The 17,305-nt window shown below is 40.0% G+C and overlaps 1 protein-coding gene across 2 annotated transcripts in view; it reads right to left on the bottom strand.

Moving 5' to 3' along the window:
• SCHIP1 (schwannomin interacting protein 1) overlaps positions 1 to 7,318 on the bottom strand; it is a 669,685-nt gene extending 662,367 nt beyond the window's left edge. The window contains exon 1 of one of the 2 annotated variants that reach the window (XM_019731976.2): positions 6,953 to 7,318. In XM_019731976.2, the coding sequence (XP_019587535.2) occupies positions 6,953 to 7,018 (66 nt within the window). In that variant the 5' untranslated portion in view covers positions 7,019 to 7,318. Of the gene's footprint in view, positions 1 to 6,329; positions 6,394 to 6,952 lie in introns of those variants that run through there. The other variant, XM_074327035.1, reaches the window with a different exon arrangement.
• Positions 7,319 to 17,305: the final 9,987 nt, after the last annotated feature.

Below are 17,305 nucleotides of genomic sequence, written 5' to 3'. Positions count from 1 at the left end.
AATGGGCTTAACACGCATGGTGTGCTTACTGTGTGTCAGGTACTGTTCGAAGTGTTTTACTTATATTAAGTCACGTAGTTATTCCTTCTACCAATCCTATGAGGAAGATGCTTTTATCATTTCCATTTTACAGACAAAAAAGCTAAGGCACAGAAAAGCTAAGTACATTTCCCAAGGTCATTCAGCTGATAAATGATAGAGCTCAGATTTGAACCTAGGAAGCTTGAATCCAGAATCAGGTACTTTTAGTCACTTATGCATCTGCCTCTGTGCTCCTATTATTGTGCTAAACACATTTATTAAACTCTTATTCTATGCCAGGAATGATACATGCACCATCTTTAGCCTCACAGCAATACAAAGCATCATCCCTATTCCTTAGAGATATTCAAGTGGCTTGCCAAAGTGACAGAAGGAGGCTTTGTACCCAAGAATGTCTGATGCTGAAGCCTGTATTTATTCTACTACGCCATTTCTTCATGTGTAAGGAAGCTAAATGGGAGTTATCCCTGTCAATAAAGAGAGTTTTTCCAGGGGCCGTATCACCCCTAATTCTTCCTTTACCACAGTTCTGTGCAGTTAGAATGCTCACGTATTTGTAGTCACATGCATGTGGGCAATCTGCTCTCTCTCATACAGTCTGAGCTCAAATTGTTCAGTGTGGACCACAACTGAAGACAGAATTAAGGTCTCTAAATTCCAAATCGTAACAGAGCCCTTTTTAAGAAAAGTGACATAGTTGAGTACAAACGAGTGACATAGTTGGGTACAAAAGGCACAAATGACGTATGTCCCCCACTCAGGGACATACATCACTAGAATACAGTAGCGACATATTTATAATGTCAGTAAGCAACTCATTATCAGTCCATCAAAACAACAACAACAACAACAACAAAAACCCAAAACAGCTGTGGTGCTGGTTCCTGAGTTTACAACTGAATTTCTTTACTGTAGATAGAAAGGACCCAGGGATGTAAGAGCAGCAAGAGGAAGGAGCGCTTCAGAGAAGTTTCTGGGGAGGAAAGCCCACCCATCACTGCTCTGCTCACACCCACCATGCCCAGCATGGTGTATGAGAGTTCAGGTCTGCTACTTACCTGCTGTGTGACCTTGAACAAGTTACTGAACCTCTCTAGCCAGAGTTTCCCATCTGTAAAATGAGTAATAACCAATAACACTTTCCTCATTACTCATTAGTCTGTCATGAAGATTAAATACTGTCCAGTACAGATCACTGCCCTGAAGGTTAAGAGTGAAGCACAGAATCACAAAAGTCCACATGGACAGACCCCTTTGCTTTCATGTCGCAGTGTCTTACTGCTTTTTGTTTTAATGCAATAAGGAAAACATGCTGTCCCATATCTAAGTCTGTGGCTGGGAAGAAGATTGCCACTCATCTTCTTATAATAGCTTCACACTCTGGAGGTCAGAGTGTGCAAATCCTGTATTTCTGTGTCAGCAGCCCTAGTTATGAATGGGGCATCAGATCTGTTATCACTGTCATAAAACCACATGTACCCAGAGCTTATCTTTTGGTTGCCACAGCTTGTTAGGCACAAGTCTGTGTATGATTGCTTGGTAGGCTTTGGAGGTTAATTTGATCGTCTCTTAAAAGTTTACTTTTTTGTATAGCAGGAAGCTAATGTAATATTACTACAAGTGTTTTCCTGAACTACAATAAAACATGTCAGCCTGGAAGAATATGCAAATTTTGCCATTATGCTGTTCAGTTTTAAGGGCAATTAAATATTTGCTTTGAGCTTCTCACATTGCATTGCAAATCCATAAAAAACTTACTATTCATGTCTGTACCTAAAGCTTATTTAGCATTAAGTCTTTGCCACGATTTCCCTTTCACTGAAAATTGGGTTTTCAGTTACACATCACAATCCTAAACTATGTGAATCTTTATTTGCAAAGAAATTTAATCTTTTTTCTGTTTATGTTAGATCAATAACTTGTCACTTTATTAGCTGGGCAGTGGGAAACAGCTGTTTAAGGTTTTCTCTATGAGAAGACATCTGCATCTCAGGAAAGCAGTGTTGACTCTTCAATCTGTCCCATAAACAAAGAGCAGATCCTGCTAGGCTCTGGCGGCCAGGATCAGGTCTGTATGAAGCAAAGACATCATCTTGAGAAATAAAGTGTAATAATAATAATAATAATAATAATACCTCAAAGTGGCTTTTAAAAACTGCAGGGATACAAAAATAAAAATTAAAAAAATATATTTTTACTGTTGAATCTGAAGAAAGGGAACCTAAATTTTGTCAGCATTGTTGTTGTCTATAAATATAACTTTTGTCTTCCGTGCCTTAACCTTTTGTTCAAAGGATTGGGTCAGTGAAGTAAAACTCAGGCAAAATTTGAGGAATTGAGTAGTGCCTGAGATGAGAGAAAAACGAAAGGTCTGTATGTCACTCATTTGGAAAAATAAAGGAGAAGTCCATCGGCAGACAGTTCTTGAACTCTTACTATCTTCCCTTAGTGAGAGTCTCTTCCTGTCCATTTCCTGTTCCAATATACCAGCCCCTATCACACAATTCAAACGTTAAGTCCCCTTTGAGTATTCTCTTCCCTTTACCTTCTTTCTTTAATCAATCTTGAAATCCTGTTCACCTTTACTTCATATTTTCTCATATCTTTCCCATTCTTTACACACCTGGTTCAAACTCTCATCTCCTCTCGCCTATAACAGCAAAACCGCCTTCTAACTGGTCTCCCTGACCCTGACTGCTCTCCCTTTATTGCATCCTCCACATCATGACCACGATTCACCTTCTCAAAAGACCATTTGATCATGTCACTTCTCTGCTCCAAAACCTTCAAGGGAAAACAAACTCCATGCCTACATTTCTTTGATGGATTCTGATTTACTTTTCCAGGCATGTTTCCCATGAACCTCCTATATATTTTCCAAATTGTAAAATTAAGGAGACACTTCCTCTCACATACCCACGCCACCCTGCATTTACATCATCTTGAGAGTGAGGGCCTCCTTAAATTCTGCACCCTAGGTGCCTTGCTCGCCCCACCCTGAATTCCCATGGGATATTTTGTAGAGATATCACCTTGGCAACCAAGGAGGTCTACCACTCAGATCTCCCTTCAAAAAATAACTTGTTATTCAGCGGCAAAAAGTGCAGTTAGCTGATAGCCTCCAGGTACAGAACAGAGGATCTGCTTTCACTTTTGAGTCATAACCATGTCCTTCCTGGGAACCCCCAGTGAGTGACTGAGCGTGTCAGGAGTACTAGGCCTAGCCCTTTCTGCTCAACGTGGGGCTCCTTCAAGGTAAGGCCATCTTCCCTCTGGAGGCCACTGACTTGGATGAGACTTTCAGATTCACACTGTGGTCTGAACTTTCTCCCCACCCAGTTCTGCTTCCTCTTCCTTTTAGCTTTACAGTCCAATAAACTACTTGTTCAGTAATCCTGTCTTAGTTTCTGCTCCCAAAGGACATAAATGACACATCTAGTCCACAGCGGTCATACCCATCTGGACCGGGAGCTACAGATGAAGTGATAGGCTGAAGTGGTCTTGTCATGTAGTGGTTAGAAGGCTGGGTTCCAGAGTTTGGGTTCAAATCCCAGCTCCACCACTGCTGACCTTGTATAACCCTACACAAGCTATGCAACTTCTCAGTACCCCAGTTTCTTCATCTGCAAAATGAGGATTTTCAACAGCAAGTGAGGACTATGTGAGATAATGCATTTAAATTATTTAGCGCAGTGCCTGATCCATAGTAAATGCTCAAGAAATATTCATTATTATTGTATAGACTTTGAAATGCCATTTACAGAAGTTGCTGGGTATAATAACGTAGAAGACATGTTCACTTTCTCAGAGAACTGTCCAAAGGATGTAATAAGGCTAACGAGGCTTAATTAAAAACACTTCAAACCCAACCATGTGATTTTGTTTTCAATTTCACTTCCTGTTATTCCCAATATGGCTCCTCTTCTCCACACACTGTCATCACCTTGTCGTCTCCTGCCCTGATTTGCTTCTTCCCATATTTCTTTTCCACCCACCTAAAGTGCCTATTCCTCTTTTTTCCATCATTCCTGCTAATGACTGCCTTCAAAACTTGGTTCAGAACTTACCTTCTCCAGAGATTTCTTGACCAGCCTTCCCTATCCACCCCAACTGTGATCATTCCTCTCTATTGGCAAACCTTAAGAACTGTACCAGTTTGAAACAAAGTAGAACAAAATATAATCTAATTCTCATACCACATTGAAGGTGTCTGTGCCTCCATAAACAATTGCTAGTAATGAACTAGCGGGAACAGCATCTCCCTTTTCTTTAGCCAAGACCTCCCCTCCCCCACCTACCCTTTTCCCTAAGGCTAGGAGATGGCTTAGCAAAGTGACTCTCAATAAATGCTTACTTAAAGGATGAATGTTTTTGGCTGTGGATACCTGGTCAGTCTGCAAATTATATTTTTTATATCCTCTATCTACATGTGAGCCTTGAAAAATGAAATGTTTCATAAGACCATCTCAGCTACAGAATGGGGAAACTATTGTATGAGGGAAGTGTTGTACAGTCTAAAATGATTGCATAAGTTTTATAATTAATATAATTCTGTTTTATAAAATAAAGGCCTGGTTTATAATATATACATCTAAAAGCCAGTAGGAAATCATAATTAGAGACAGATGGCAAACACGGCATTCTCTCCTCTCATTATTTCATACATAAGATATTCCCCACAAAGTGACACTGAATGTTTTCCTGTTACCACACAGCGCCATATAAGCTCAGAAAAATAAAACCTCTTTTTACACCTATGAAACTGACTTCAAACAAAATAACCAACTTCAAAAGTAAGATGAAAGTGTTTTGTATGCGGTTGAATGAATGTTTTTACATAGCTTAATATTTGTATATATGTATTAAAGCATATTGCAAAACATACCAAAACAGTACTACAAAGCTTCAGCCATCCTACGTATTCAATTTGAAACCCTCATCAAGATATTCACATTCAAAGATTCCTACATCGAAGAGGTCACAATCTTAGGTGTATTTAAATACTGCGAATGAATAGTACCTTTGAAAAACTCCGTTACGCACAGAGCAATACATGAGTATAACATTAATAGTCTACACAGGTTTTTATGGCTCCTAATATAATATGTCCTCTCAAGGAATCATTCATACATATTGAAATGCATTTTTACTGTACTACTTTGAGCAATTATGAATTGAACATGGTTGATAAAATAAACATTAAAAGTTATGTAATTTTTCTAAATATACATAATCCTCCATAAGTATGCTGCTCTTTAAGTGATAAAACATTAGATCTCGAACATTAAAAAGTAAAAATAGTTTTCACACTGATTTTCAAGAGTATACATTTTTATTGTTGCAATTCAGTAAACTATTTTACCAAAGTTTACAGTCTCCTCCAATCCAAAGCAAATCAAAACCAATTGTTTTATAATCAATATTATGATTCAAAAATAATTAATAGCTAATATAAAATAATTAACCTATTTACTACTTCATTTTAAATATAGTGAGGAACTACAATAAGATGGCATTAATACTATTGTAATCTGTTCCACTTAACAAGTTTACATTTAAGATGTTTCCATTTTTAAATATCAATACTTACTGTACATTTAGAAAACCCAGTTGTAAAAATCTATTTTATTTTTCAGAAAACTGCTAGTTCAAACTACTTTTCTTTGTGAATTCTGAGTTGCTACATTATTTTCTAATCTTCACAATAATTAGTAATTATTGATCTCTCAAAAAGCGAGAACGTAATGCAAAGTGAAAGAATTGTTACATAAAGACAAGAAAGTAGATTTCTATTAAACAAATGAGCAATACTCAAGACAAGTTGTTTATCTTAAACATACAGCACATTACAGTCATAATCAGCTCACCACCACAGTTAGAAATATACATACACATATTTCAAAATAAGTCTTTTAAAGTACTGCAAGCACCTTTCTAGCTTAAGAATTTGAAATAGCAATTAAATCTGAACCTTAAATCATTCGTCTCTAACTAGAAGAGCAAGTCCTAAGGATGTAAATCTCACCCAATGAGACAAGAGATACCGAATGGATTATTAATTGCTAAGTAATTTCTTAATTTTAGAATGTAGCACCCAACACTGGCAAATAAATAGTATGATTTATGAGCCCACACTCTCATGCTGTGTTACTAGAGTTCAATAAACACATGCACATCCTAAATGTACAGAGTGGATGTGATTTCCACAAGGCAAGAAACAGAGCAGGACCCGGCGATAGCAAGTCTATCCCATCTACTTATTATTCAAACACTAGTACTTAGAATACCTAAAATGCCTGCTGAACACTGCGGCTCAACGTCCCCCTGGGGTTACTCCGAAGCACAACCACATCTCTTCCCCTCAGTGACCACGGAGTTTTAAGAAGGCAGGTAACATGGGATAGAAATTCTCTCGTGCAGAAGCAAGATAACTCTTCTCTCCGAATTTTCAAAAACCAACACCCCATCCCCATAGACACAGACACACACAATCACCTTCTTTTCAAGGAAGAAAGGAGGGTTTTTCAAATAGGTGCCTAAAACGTGACGCGTACATGAGGATGAAAAATGCAATTTTCCTCTACTTGCTGCTGTGTAAGATGCTTACAGATCTGATTAGAAAACCTGGATGTACATAAAAAGTAGTGCTTTCAATGAGATTCCTTTAGTGATCTGCCTGCACAGACATAAGTGTACATAAATAATACATATTTATGCAAATCTGACTACATTAACAAGGACACACACACACGCACACCTAGACCAATAATTAAGCTTACTCTGCTCTACGAGCCCCCTTTGACATTTTTTAGCAAGCATATTATTCAGAACACCGATTTTAAAAAAAAATAATAAGCAGCTACATATAATGCATGCCAGAGTGGCATGTTTAGAGGAGCAAATACATTACCAGACGCATTTTGAAGTTTCTGGAACACCTGCAGGTAAAAGGAGACTGTGAATCGGATGCTGGCATGCGGTATTCCTCAGAATCGCAGAGCTCGGTGTGACTGTGGGGGAATGTGAGGCGAGTGTGAGGCTGGAAACCTTTGAGTTGAGCTCACTCTAGGCATCAGAAAGCCTCAACGAGGGGAAAGAAAAAGGCAGCCCACAGACAGCTAGATGAGAAACTTCTGGCACCTCTCCAGCTCAGGAATGAATTCTCGGTAATTTGGAGACGTATAGTGATGGAAATGAAGAGAAACTTGGATTTGCGGGTGTATTTGCTCAGCCATGCAGAAATGGGCAGGTAACAGTCTCTCGGATCATTTTAAAACAGTCATTCAGGCACAAGACTGAATCAAAAAATTAACAGGCATCCTTTTTTGAAAAAATAAAAAGGCTACTCCAGCCAGCTTCCCAAGATGCCTTTACAAACTTCAAATGGATCATTCCATCAGCTATTTGTTGCACATTTTATTAATCCCAGTGCAGAGGTAAACTGGCAAATCTAATTCCTTTTATGCAGAAAACTGGATTTACTGCTTCTTTTTATAACGCACTTTAGTCATACAAATACATAGATTTACTTACAGAGTTCTCGTTTCTTGTGTAAAACCACTACTGTTTTGTCCAGATAAAATGCTAAAAGGCTTGTTCACAGCTTTTCAAGGAAGTGGAGAAAAAAATGTTTTAATACTCAGAAGCTGAACCGAGTACAGATATTTAAATGTAGAGTTTGCAGCAAAGAGAGTATAAAGGAAGAGCCCTGAGCCATTAAGTGGCACATAAGAGATACGGTTATACACGAACACTGAGCAGGCAGGTGGCTCAAGTCCATAAATATATACATAATTAAGGATGGGAAGAAAAGAGCTTTGGCAAATTAAGTTCTTACTGACAATAGCTGTGATACTGTTTAGGCTTACAATTCGGCTAATAATTTCTGGGGAGCACATGTGGACTTCATCTTGACTGAAGAACTCCTAAGCTCTCGAATGGGAAGCGAGGTTGGAAGCTTCGCACACTGCTAATAGATATTCAAATGTAATGAGAAGGACAATATTACCATGACGAATGCTGTCATATTCCATTGTGCCCGTGTGACTTAACTCCTCATGCAACCTCGCAAATGGCCATTTGCCTGGACTCAATAGCAAATGTGCTATCGATGTGAGGGTGGAGATGGGAGGCCGGTTTTATTTGTTTTACTACACACACCCCTTTGGGAGGCTCAGGATAAAATGCCTGGGCTGAGTGTGGGAGTGATTCTTTTCAAGGCCACATTAATCTATAATAAATCCAAGGTAGAATTAATAATGACCAATTAAGCTATTTATTATTTTAAATCTTGAGGTCAAGGGCAGAACAGTGTTTATGTTTATTGATGGAGGGTCGATGGCAAGCCTGCTGAAAATGGCGGGCTCATCTTTTAGTGTGTTCAATAAACACGTATTGACTGGGCAGCCTCCAGGCCCCCTCACATTCCAGGGCCCAGTGCTTCTTTTCTAAGAGATTTTTCTTATCTCTCCACTGCCATCTGCTTCATCCATTCATTCAACAAATACCTAGTGAATTAGACGCTCCACCCCATGCTGCGGAGAACACAAGGACACTTAAGACGAGACCCTCCCTCAAGGGGTTTGCCATTGTCAGAGAGACCACAATGGGTCTCAGTAAGGTATGGACACAGCAGAATTACTTACAAACACCTATGCCCACCACCGTCTCTTCTTCCAGGAATTCATGTTATAATAATCAAAAGTATCTGAATGCCTTCAATACCACCGTTAGCCTGTGAGGACAGAGCTGTCTTAGTCATTTTCACATCCCTCATACCCCGTATGCCATGTACCTCCATCCATTTCTAAGTGTTTATGGAGTACCTACCACTCCCACATTCCCAGCTAAGTACCAGGGACACAGCAACGGACAAAATAGAAACGGCTCCTGTTGTTATGTGGCTCACAGTTCAGTGAGCGACACGTATGTTAAGTGCCATGAATAATATACAAAGTCTGACAATTAAGTTCGCGAATTCATCCTAGAAAAAGTGCTACGTACCTCCTTGCTGAATATCATTATGGTCACCTTCGAAGGACTCCCCTTGGGAAGCTAAGCACCGACACCAGTGCCTAGTCCACCCTTCAAAGCAATTTTGGAACTCTTTTTCTGGAATGGCCATCAGAGCTGTCGTCGTATTACCCTTGATGTCCTGAATGTCATCCAAATGTCTTCCTTTCAATATTTCCTTTATCTTCGGGTAAAGAAGTCATTGGGTGAGCTGGTACATTGTCGTGATGCAAGAACCATGAATTGTTGGTGAAAAGTTCAGGTCGTTTTCGTCTTTTTCATGCAGCCTTTTCAGCACTTATAAATAGTGAACTTGGTTAACTGTTTGTCCAGTTGGTACAAATTCATAATGAATAATCCCTCCTCTGATATGAAAAAAGGTTAGAACATTGTTGCAACACGTTCGCGAACTTAATTGTCAGACCTCACATGTCTTAGTTATCTCAGGCTGCCATAACAAAATACTGTAGACTGGGTGGCTTAAACAGATATTTTTTTCTCAGTTCTGGAGGCTGGGAAATCTGAGATCACGGTGCCAGCAGATTTGGTTCCCGAGGAGAGACCTCCTCCTGGCTTGTATACAGCCACCTTCTCACTGCATCCTCATAGGATACCACAGGAACCTCTGGTGTCTCTCCCTCTTCTTACAAGGGCACGAATCCCATCATGGGGACTCCATCCTCACGACTTCATCTGAACCTTATCACTTCCCAAAGGTCTCACCTCCAAATACCATCATATTGAGGGCTAGGGTTTCAATATATGAAGTTTGAAGGAACACATTTACTCCATAACAAAATACAAATGAATTAACTAATTAATGATAATCTTTTTCATTTTGTATTTATAACATCTCAGACAATGTCAAGGGCACAAATGGACTAAAATTTGTGAGAGTTTCCGATAATTACCTTCAGACCTAGAGACTTGGGGCTAATGGGTTGGCCCTCATTAAGAGGCAGGTTTGTCCCCAGGAGCTGTCCCCTGAGCCCCATCAGACCAGCTAGCCCAGGCAACCCTTTGATCTGTCCTCCGGTCCCTTCCATCCCACTGGCAAAATGTTCTGGTTCCTGGCCTCACTGCTTTACATCCAAGCTGTCTGAAATGCAATAAGGTTTTTTTAAAGAGCACCCAGGATTTTAATTAAAGTTCCAGGGATCCAGCCAAGGATATTTTTCTAAAAGAGAAGCAATATCTGTTTTTGAAGACAGAACATTTCATACCAGAGATCTCATATTGTGATGAATGATAAATAGCGACATGGCTGTACCCTCCAAGGAACCAGACTGTGGCAGGCATGTGTGTGCATCCGTGTGCACGTGTGCCTGTGTGCACATATATGTGCATGCTGAATGCTCAATCTGCCTAATGAGGACAGTCAGGGAGACAAAGGCACTCCAGTTACTTAAACCACTCACATATTTAAGGCAGACAGTTAATGGAACAACAAAAGACTCTGTCTCTTAAGGGCAGGGGATTACCTTTTGTTCTCCCTGATGATTCCCTTTGATTTCAAAGGCTTTGGCTACAAGACTTCTGCAAACAGCATTAGATAAGAATTCAGCTCCTGTAAGTGCTGGTCAGCAGATGTCTACCGCACGCCTAATCCGGAAAGGGACCAGGTGGGATCCTACAGTTCCATGCCTCTCACACTCAGTGGTAAAGAAATTTAAAATATATGACACCCCAACATCATAGCTGGCAATCTGGCAAGATTATTCTACCTATGAATTTTGGTTTTTTACAAATTCATGCTTGCTGCTTGGAAAATCCCTGATAATCCTCACTCACCACACCACTCAGAGGCTATAGAATATGAGCTCCAAAGCCACCCAGCTTCGTCAACCAACCTGGGAAGCCTACAGCCACACTGGTATGGGCAGGGGTGCACTTGTGTCCATTTCAGGCCCACCTAGGAGTCCTCAGATACTGTGAAATGGAGGCACTAGTGGTAGACCTGTTAGGAGCTGTCCGGCCACCTCAGGTAGAAGGGCCAGGGGCTTGGAAATTCCTGGTATCCTCCCCTTCCCAGAGGCTATGGCACTGCCACAGGGCCAGCAACTACAGGTGGTTCCCTGCAAGGACAGCTGAGGGACAGGCCACTGTGGGTCTGTGTGAAGCCTTAGCCAAGGTGCTGGCTGGGCACCTTTACTGGGCCTGTGGGTGTGAAACAGGAAGCTGGGGTGGTGGTAGCCCATTTCCCTGACATTATGAATGTTATTTCTCTGGGTCTAAAGTGCAAAGGATAAGGAGGTGATTTTATGAGAGGTGACAGCTAGACAGACATCTCAACCCTGACCATTTATTCACCTAATGAAAAATTGATATGATTCTCCCTGCCTTGGTAAACCATCAAACAATAAGGCTACATCACCCCCAACCTAGCGTTTCACATCGATTCCAGCTCATGATAGTAGATATAAAATCAGGAGATATTATAACACACACAATTCTATATGTACTATTATATATTTTGCTATAATATAAACATACTGTATTCTCAAAGTGACAATACTACCGAGCCCTGAAAGGCCGGCCAGTGGAAGAAAATGAGAACAATATACAACCACAACCCACAAAAATCCAAGGCATGGAAAGTAAGTGACTAGGAGCCAATTACCAACTCAGAATCAAGAAGTGACATCTACAATTTTCAAAGTGTACAGAGCATGAGGCGTTTTCACAGCAGTCACAAGCCATCCTCATGCCAAAGGAAACGGGTCCATGTGCCATCTGCGTGGGAGCAGGAGTTAGAAGACCCAGCGTCTCAGTTGCCACTCTATCTCCTAGCACTGTCAGATCTCCCATCAGTGTAGTGGGGATTCTGTCTGCCCTGCCTACCTCCTAGCACTGATGTACAGAGAACAATACCATATATACAAATTTGTATACCAGTCAAAAAGCATTTTACAAATGTATACTTACGGCCCTAGGCCCGCCCTCCGCCCTCAGCATCAGTATCACTAGTGAATCATTACTGCTTCATCAACAGAGCAAAAGGGGAAAGTGCCTATCAGAACCCTACAAGGGAGTCAGTGTGTGAAGGATTAGGCCATGTGAAAGAGAGAGCCAAGAAAATCAAACTTCCCCCATACCTAACAATGCGACCCAGTCGGGGGTAGTGCAGTTCAATTAAGTGCCAGGCTTCCAGAGAGCTGTGTAGATTGACTGTCAAAGTTCTTGCTCAACTGAACTGAAACCTTGCAAAGTGGCCACCACTAAGACTCACCAAGGAATTCCTCATATAAACAGTAGTCAATGTCAATTAACCTTTGTGAACATGAAAAGTAAATGGAAAGGTTGAGGAATTAACAAGGAGACAAACACAGATGCCAGACACAAGCGTGATGTTACTGTAAACGCTACACTCACATGGTGGTTAATTTTAGTACAGCAGGAATGCCTCTCATGATAAAAGATCTTTTCTAAAAACGCAAGTGCATTAAAAATAGAAGCTGAGTCTAATCTATATTTTCCCCTATAGCACTCTGATTAATCCCACATCTGCATGGGAGTGCAAATATTTATTGAAGACACCATATCGGTGCCTCCTGAATCGTTGAAGAATCAGTAAATATACTGCATTCAGCTGTGTGTCATTCAACTTCCTTAATTGAAGATTCAAATAAAATTAATTAAATTCATAAGTTATGAAGACATCTTTTCCCCTAAGGTGAAAAATATTTGTATGTATAGAACTGAATGACGTCATCACAAGTCCAATATCAGCCTCCAGGCAGTAGTAATGCAGTTGGGACCTGCCACCCCTATCTCTAGACCTAGCCCCCTCTCCTCACAGCCCTACCTCCATCCAGCAATGTGGGGGCCCCATATGCATTTGTGTGGACTCTGATCAGACTACCCCAACCCCACGGCCAAAAACACCCCTACTGTATACCCTTGGGCTTAGATATGTGCACACTAGTCATGTAGTGCTGCCATCAAGATTTTGGACCAGAGGAAGAGGTCTGCACGGGCCCTGGAAATGGCCTTTGAGGTCATTTAGGGAGGGAATTCTGGTGTCTAGGTTGTGGGACCATGCTAAACAAGGGGTGAGAGACTCCGGGTGGGCATGCCTCCTTTGCTGCTTCATCTTTCCCCCAGTGGGGAAGGGCATGACCAGAGAAGGACACAAAGCAGGCCCTGTAAAGTGCACCGCTCGGGGCAGGGACCCTGGTTCCCCAGGTCTAAGGAGGTAATTCTTGGACCTATCATCCTTCCAGCTAAACTCTCTTCTCCCTTTGATTCCCTTAATGGTAAACTTGAGTAAGTGGTCTATATCCATGCTGCCCTTCTTCATCAGCTTCTTCTTTGTGAAAGCCTTTAACTTTGCAACTTCTCACATTACAGCCTGTGTCCTCACTACCTAGTATAATTATTTTCTCTAAGAATACTCATAATTTCCTTCTTCCCAAGTTCAATTGCCCTGGTAGGTTTTTTTCTCTCCTGCTTTTAACTGCTAACATCACTTTTTACCTAGACCCAATCTAGCCTTGTTCCACCCATGTGCCCCTTTCATGCTACTTTCATCCATTGCCTCTGCCACTACTTTCATTTCCCTTCCTCCTACATCCATTCAGTCAAGGTAAGTACTGCTGTGGACCAAGGATCCTTCCAACTCTACGCACAGATGTCCATCTGTTTCCATGGTTGGTTAATACCAAGTGTACTTACTCAATTTTCTTTGACCCACTACTCTTCTCTCTACCTTTTCAGCAACCAAAATCCCTTTTTTTGTTTTTAAACACTTGAAGCTCATCTTTTCTATGAAATATTTCCACATTAACTGTACTCAGACCTCATCACTCTAGATAACATATAACAATGCCACAGCTGGGGCTCTGGCTCTGTATGAGGACAACGGAGAAGCACACAGAGATGATAAAGAGGGTTCCTCTTATTCACTAAGCCTAATTGATTTGTGTTAGTATCGACATTGCTAGAGTCATGTTTCTCACACTTTGCTACAGCACAGGAATCATCTGGGGATGCAGATTCTTACACAGCATATCTGCATGGGGCCTGAGAATTTGCATGTCTAAAAAGCTCTCAGATGATGCTGATGCTATGGGTCACTGGAGTATGAGTTTGGATTTAGCAAGAGAAAATGACTTGATTGATTATTAGTAATGTCTGCCATGAGCACTGCAATAAAGAATGGGAACATTGATCTAATTATTAATGATTCATTGGTTTATTGATTTCTTCAACAAATATTTATTGAGCACTATGTGTCAGGTACTATGGACAGAGTGGGGACAGAAAGTCACGATGTTCATGGAACTCACATTCTAGTACGATAGAGAGAGAATTAAAAAGCAAACAACTAAACAAGATAGTTTTATACAGTGGTAGGTGCTATGAAGGCAAAAAACAGGTGGTGCATAGAGTTAACGAGAGAGGGCTACTTCCAACTAAGTGGTCAGGGAAAGCCTCTCCACTAAGGTGATGGCTGGGCTGAAAAGGGGAAACTCACACATGTCATTTCTAAGGGAGCAGCCTTTCATCAGAGGGAACAGCAAAAGCAACAGCCCAGAGTCAGGAAGGGAATCAGACTACCATATATTTGCCATCCTCAGATAATGAAGATAGTACTTACTTTGTATTCAGGCAAGTGTGTATTCTAATCTCAACTGTCCCACCATGGACAAGTTATTTAAACCATTTTTTAAAAACTCTTTCTATCAGAAGGTGTACTAAATGCCAGAGAAACAATGGTACATAAAATACAAGTGGTCTTACTCTCATGAAGCTTTTATTCCATCCATTTTAACCTGTTTCCTCATCTATAACATGGGTAAAATAATACTGACTTTGCAAAGTCATGAAATAAAACAGTGTTTTGAAAATTTTATTATATAATACTTAGTAAGTTCTCAATAATTACTAGAATCCCTATCTTACTTTCATACTTGGCAATATAATGTTGACAAAGTATATATGCCTTTTGGGTATTTAAGATTTTTAATCTACTTTATTTTCCCCCTGAGACTGTAAATTCTCAAATTTAGGGAACATGATCTGTTATCGCTTTTGGCACCTTTAGAAAGCACTTCATTCACACAAGTCCTCAACAAATATCTTACTGAGTGCCAAATTTAAAAAAAAATACCGTGTTTCCCCAAAAATAAGACCTACCCCAAAAATAAGCCCCAGTTAAGATTGTCAGCCAGACGGACACATTTAGTACATTATGACGATGTTCCAGAAGAAGATGACATGACTGTATTTGAAAAAATGTAGATTGTTGTACATGAAAAAAATAAGACATCCCCTGAAAATATGCCCTAATGTGTCTTTTGGAGCAAAAATTAATATAAGACTCGGTCTTATTTTCAGGGAAACACAGTAAACAGATCAATTGTTTGGTGATTTTGTTATAAGAAAAACTAGAGCAAAGAGCAAAATAAGAGGGGAAAAGAGTGATGGGGAAGGGATAATGTTATTATACTTAGAGTAGCCAGGGAGGACTCACTGATAAGGTCACATTTAGGCTAGAATGGAGATTTAGGGCGTCAGCCATGTGCGTTTCTGAGAAAAGAACTTTCAAACAAAGGAAACAGAAAGTGCAGAAGTCCCAAGTGTTCCGTGTATTTGGGAAGAGCAAGGAGGCCAGTATGGCAAATTCCTTCCGTTTATAAAAGAGGAAACTGAGACCTAGAGACATAACCTTGGCAGACCCAAGTGTATCAATTAAGTTAATTTTAGCTGTTGTAACAAAATGAACAAATACTCCAATGCAAGAAAAGTGCATGTCTCACTTACACAAATTACACCACCAGTGTTCCAGAGCTGCTGGGGGCCTCTCGTACAAGCAGTGATTCAGGACCCAGGATTCTTCCATGTTGCATCTCTGTCGTCTGCAACCCAAGGCTTCCAGGCTCACTTTGGGGGTCGATCTCCTGTGTCTGACAGGAAGAGATTACGGAGGATCACTGAGAAGAAGTTTATAATAGGCCAAGTCTGGAAGTGGCACATCAATTCCATTCCCACTCATTGGTTATTGTTTAGTCATCTGGCCACCATTTATCACAAAAGAGACCGGGAAATGTAGTCCAGCAGGAAGATAAAGAAAAGGGATTTGATGAGCAGTTAACCAGTCTCTTATCTTGTCAAGTCACCTTCCTCCTAACCCTGTGCTTTCTTCCTTTGCAATACATATTTCTATGTATTTGAAATACATATATGTATTTATGAAAATAATGCTTTCTAGAAAGTGGTCTCTATCTTAGTGATAGTTGGAGCTAATAATAGTATGAGACAGGAGCTAGAAGAATTGCTAGTTATCTGCTGCCAGTCAAAACACATTCTATTGGTCAAGCAGTTTAATCTCACTGAGATGGGAATAATGAAGAAAGAGAGCAACCTACAATGGAGTGAAGGATCAAACAGAAATATGTTGTGCTGAGGAAGGAAGATAATATAGACAGAAAATTGTACCATAACCCCACTTCATCTGCCTCCACTGTTTCACAAGATCTAGCTGCAAGTAGACAACCAGTTGCTCTCTGAATTTTCTCACTCCAGAATTTCAGCAAGATTGTTGTGAGGATCATGTGGAGATTACATATGCAAAAATAAAACTGAGGTATCACTGCTGCTGTAAAATGCAATTATAAATAGTGGAAAGAAAATATCTGTGTTAGGGAGGCAAGAAAATAGAGCCATATCATGAGATTGGATTACCTCTACAGAAAGTCTCTTTCAATATCAAAAGCAGTCCAATTAAAACTTTCAAAAGCAATACACATCTAAGAACAACATCATTACCAGAGACTAGGTCTGGATGTAAATAATCACCAATGAACAAAGTCTATGGTTTGCAAACTCTACTCTTTCATCTTGACCTAACAAGGCAAAAATAAAAAAGCCTTTTCAAAAAAATAGTCTTCTATAGCTTTAAATTTCTTAGGATGGTACTAAAATTATATGTAGTAAAACGAACCCATCTCATACAGTAATAATAATATCAACATCATGGATAAATATAAATCAAGGTTTGGGATGAATGAAAATAGTGCAAGTACTCCTTTGACAGAAATTATTATTAAAATGATATCAGGCTGTATTTTATTTAATAGTCATTAATTACCAGAAAACACTGTGTAAATTACACCCACCACTGATTTTAAATTTAGTTACATATATAACAACTTGAAAATCCCCCCAAAATAAATAAATGGAAATCATGAAAAAAACTGAAATAATATATAGCTAAAAATTAGGAAAGTGTCTCTCAACTTGGAAAAAA

Source organism: Rhinolophus sinicus, linkage group LG01, assembly GCF_036562045.2.
Source record: "Rhinolophus sinicus isolate RSC01 linkage group LG01, ASM3656204v1, whole genome shotgun sequence".
Lineage (NCBI taxonomy): Eukaryota > Metazoa > Chordata > Mammalia > Chiroptera > Rhinolophidae > Rhinolophus > Rhinolophus sinicus.
Note: the sequence above shows the minus strand (reverse complement) of the source record. Positions and strands in the feature narration are given on the sequence as shown.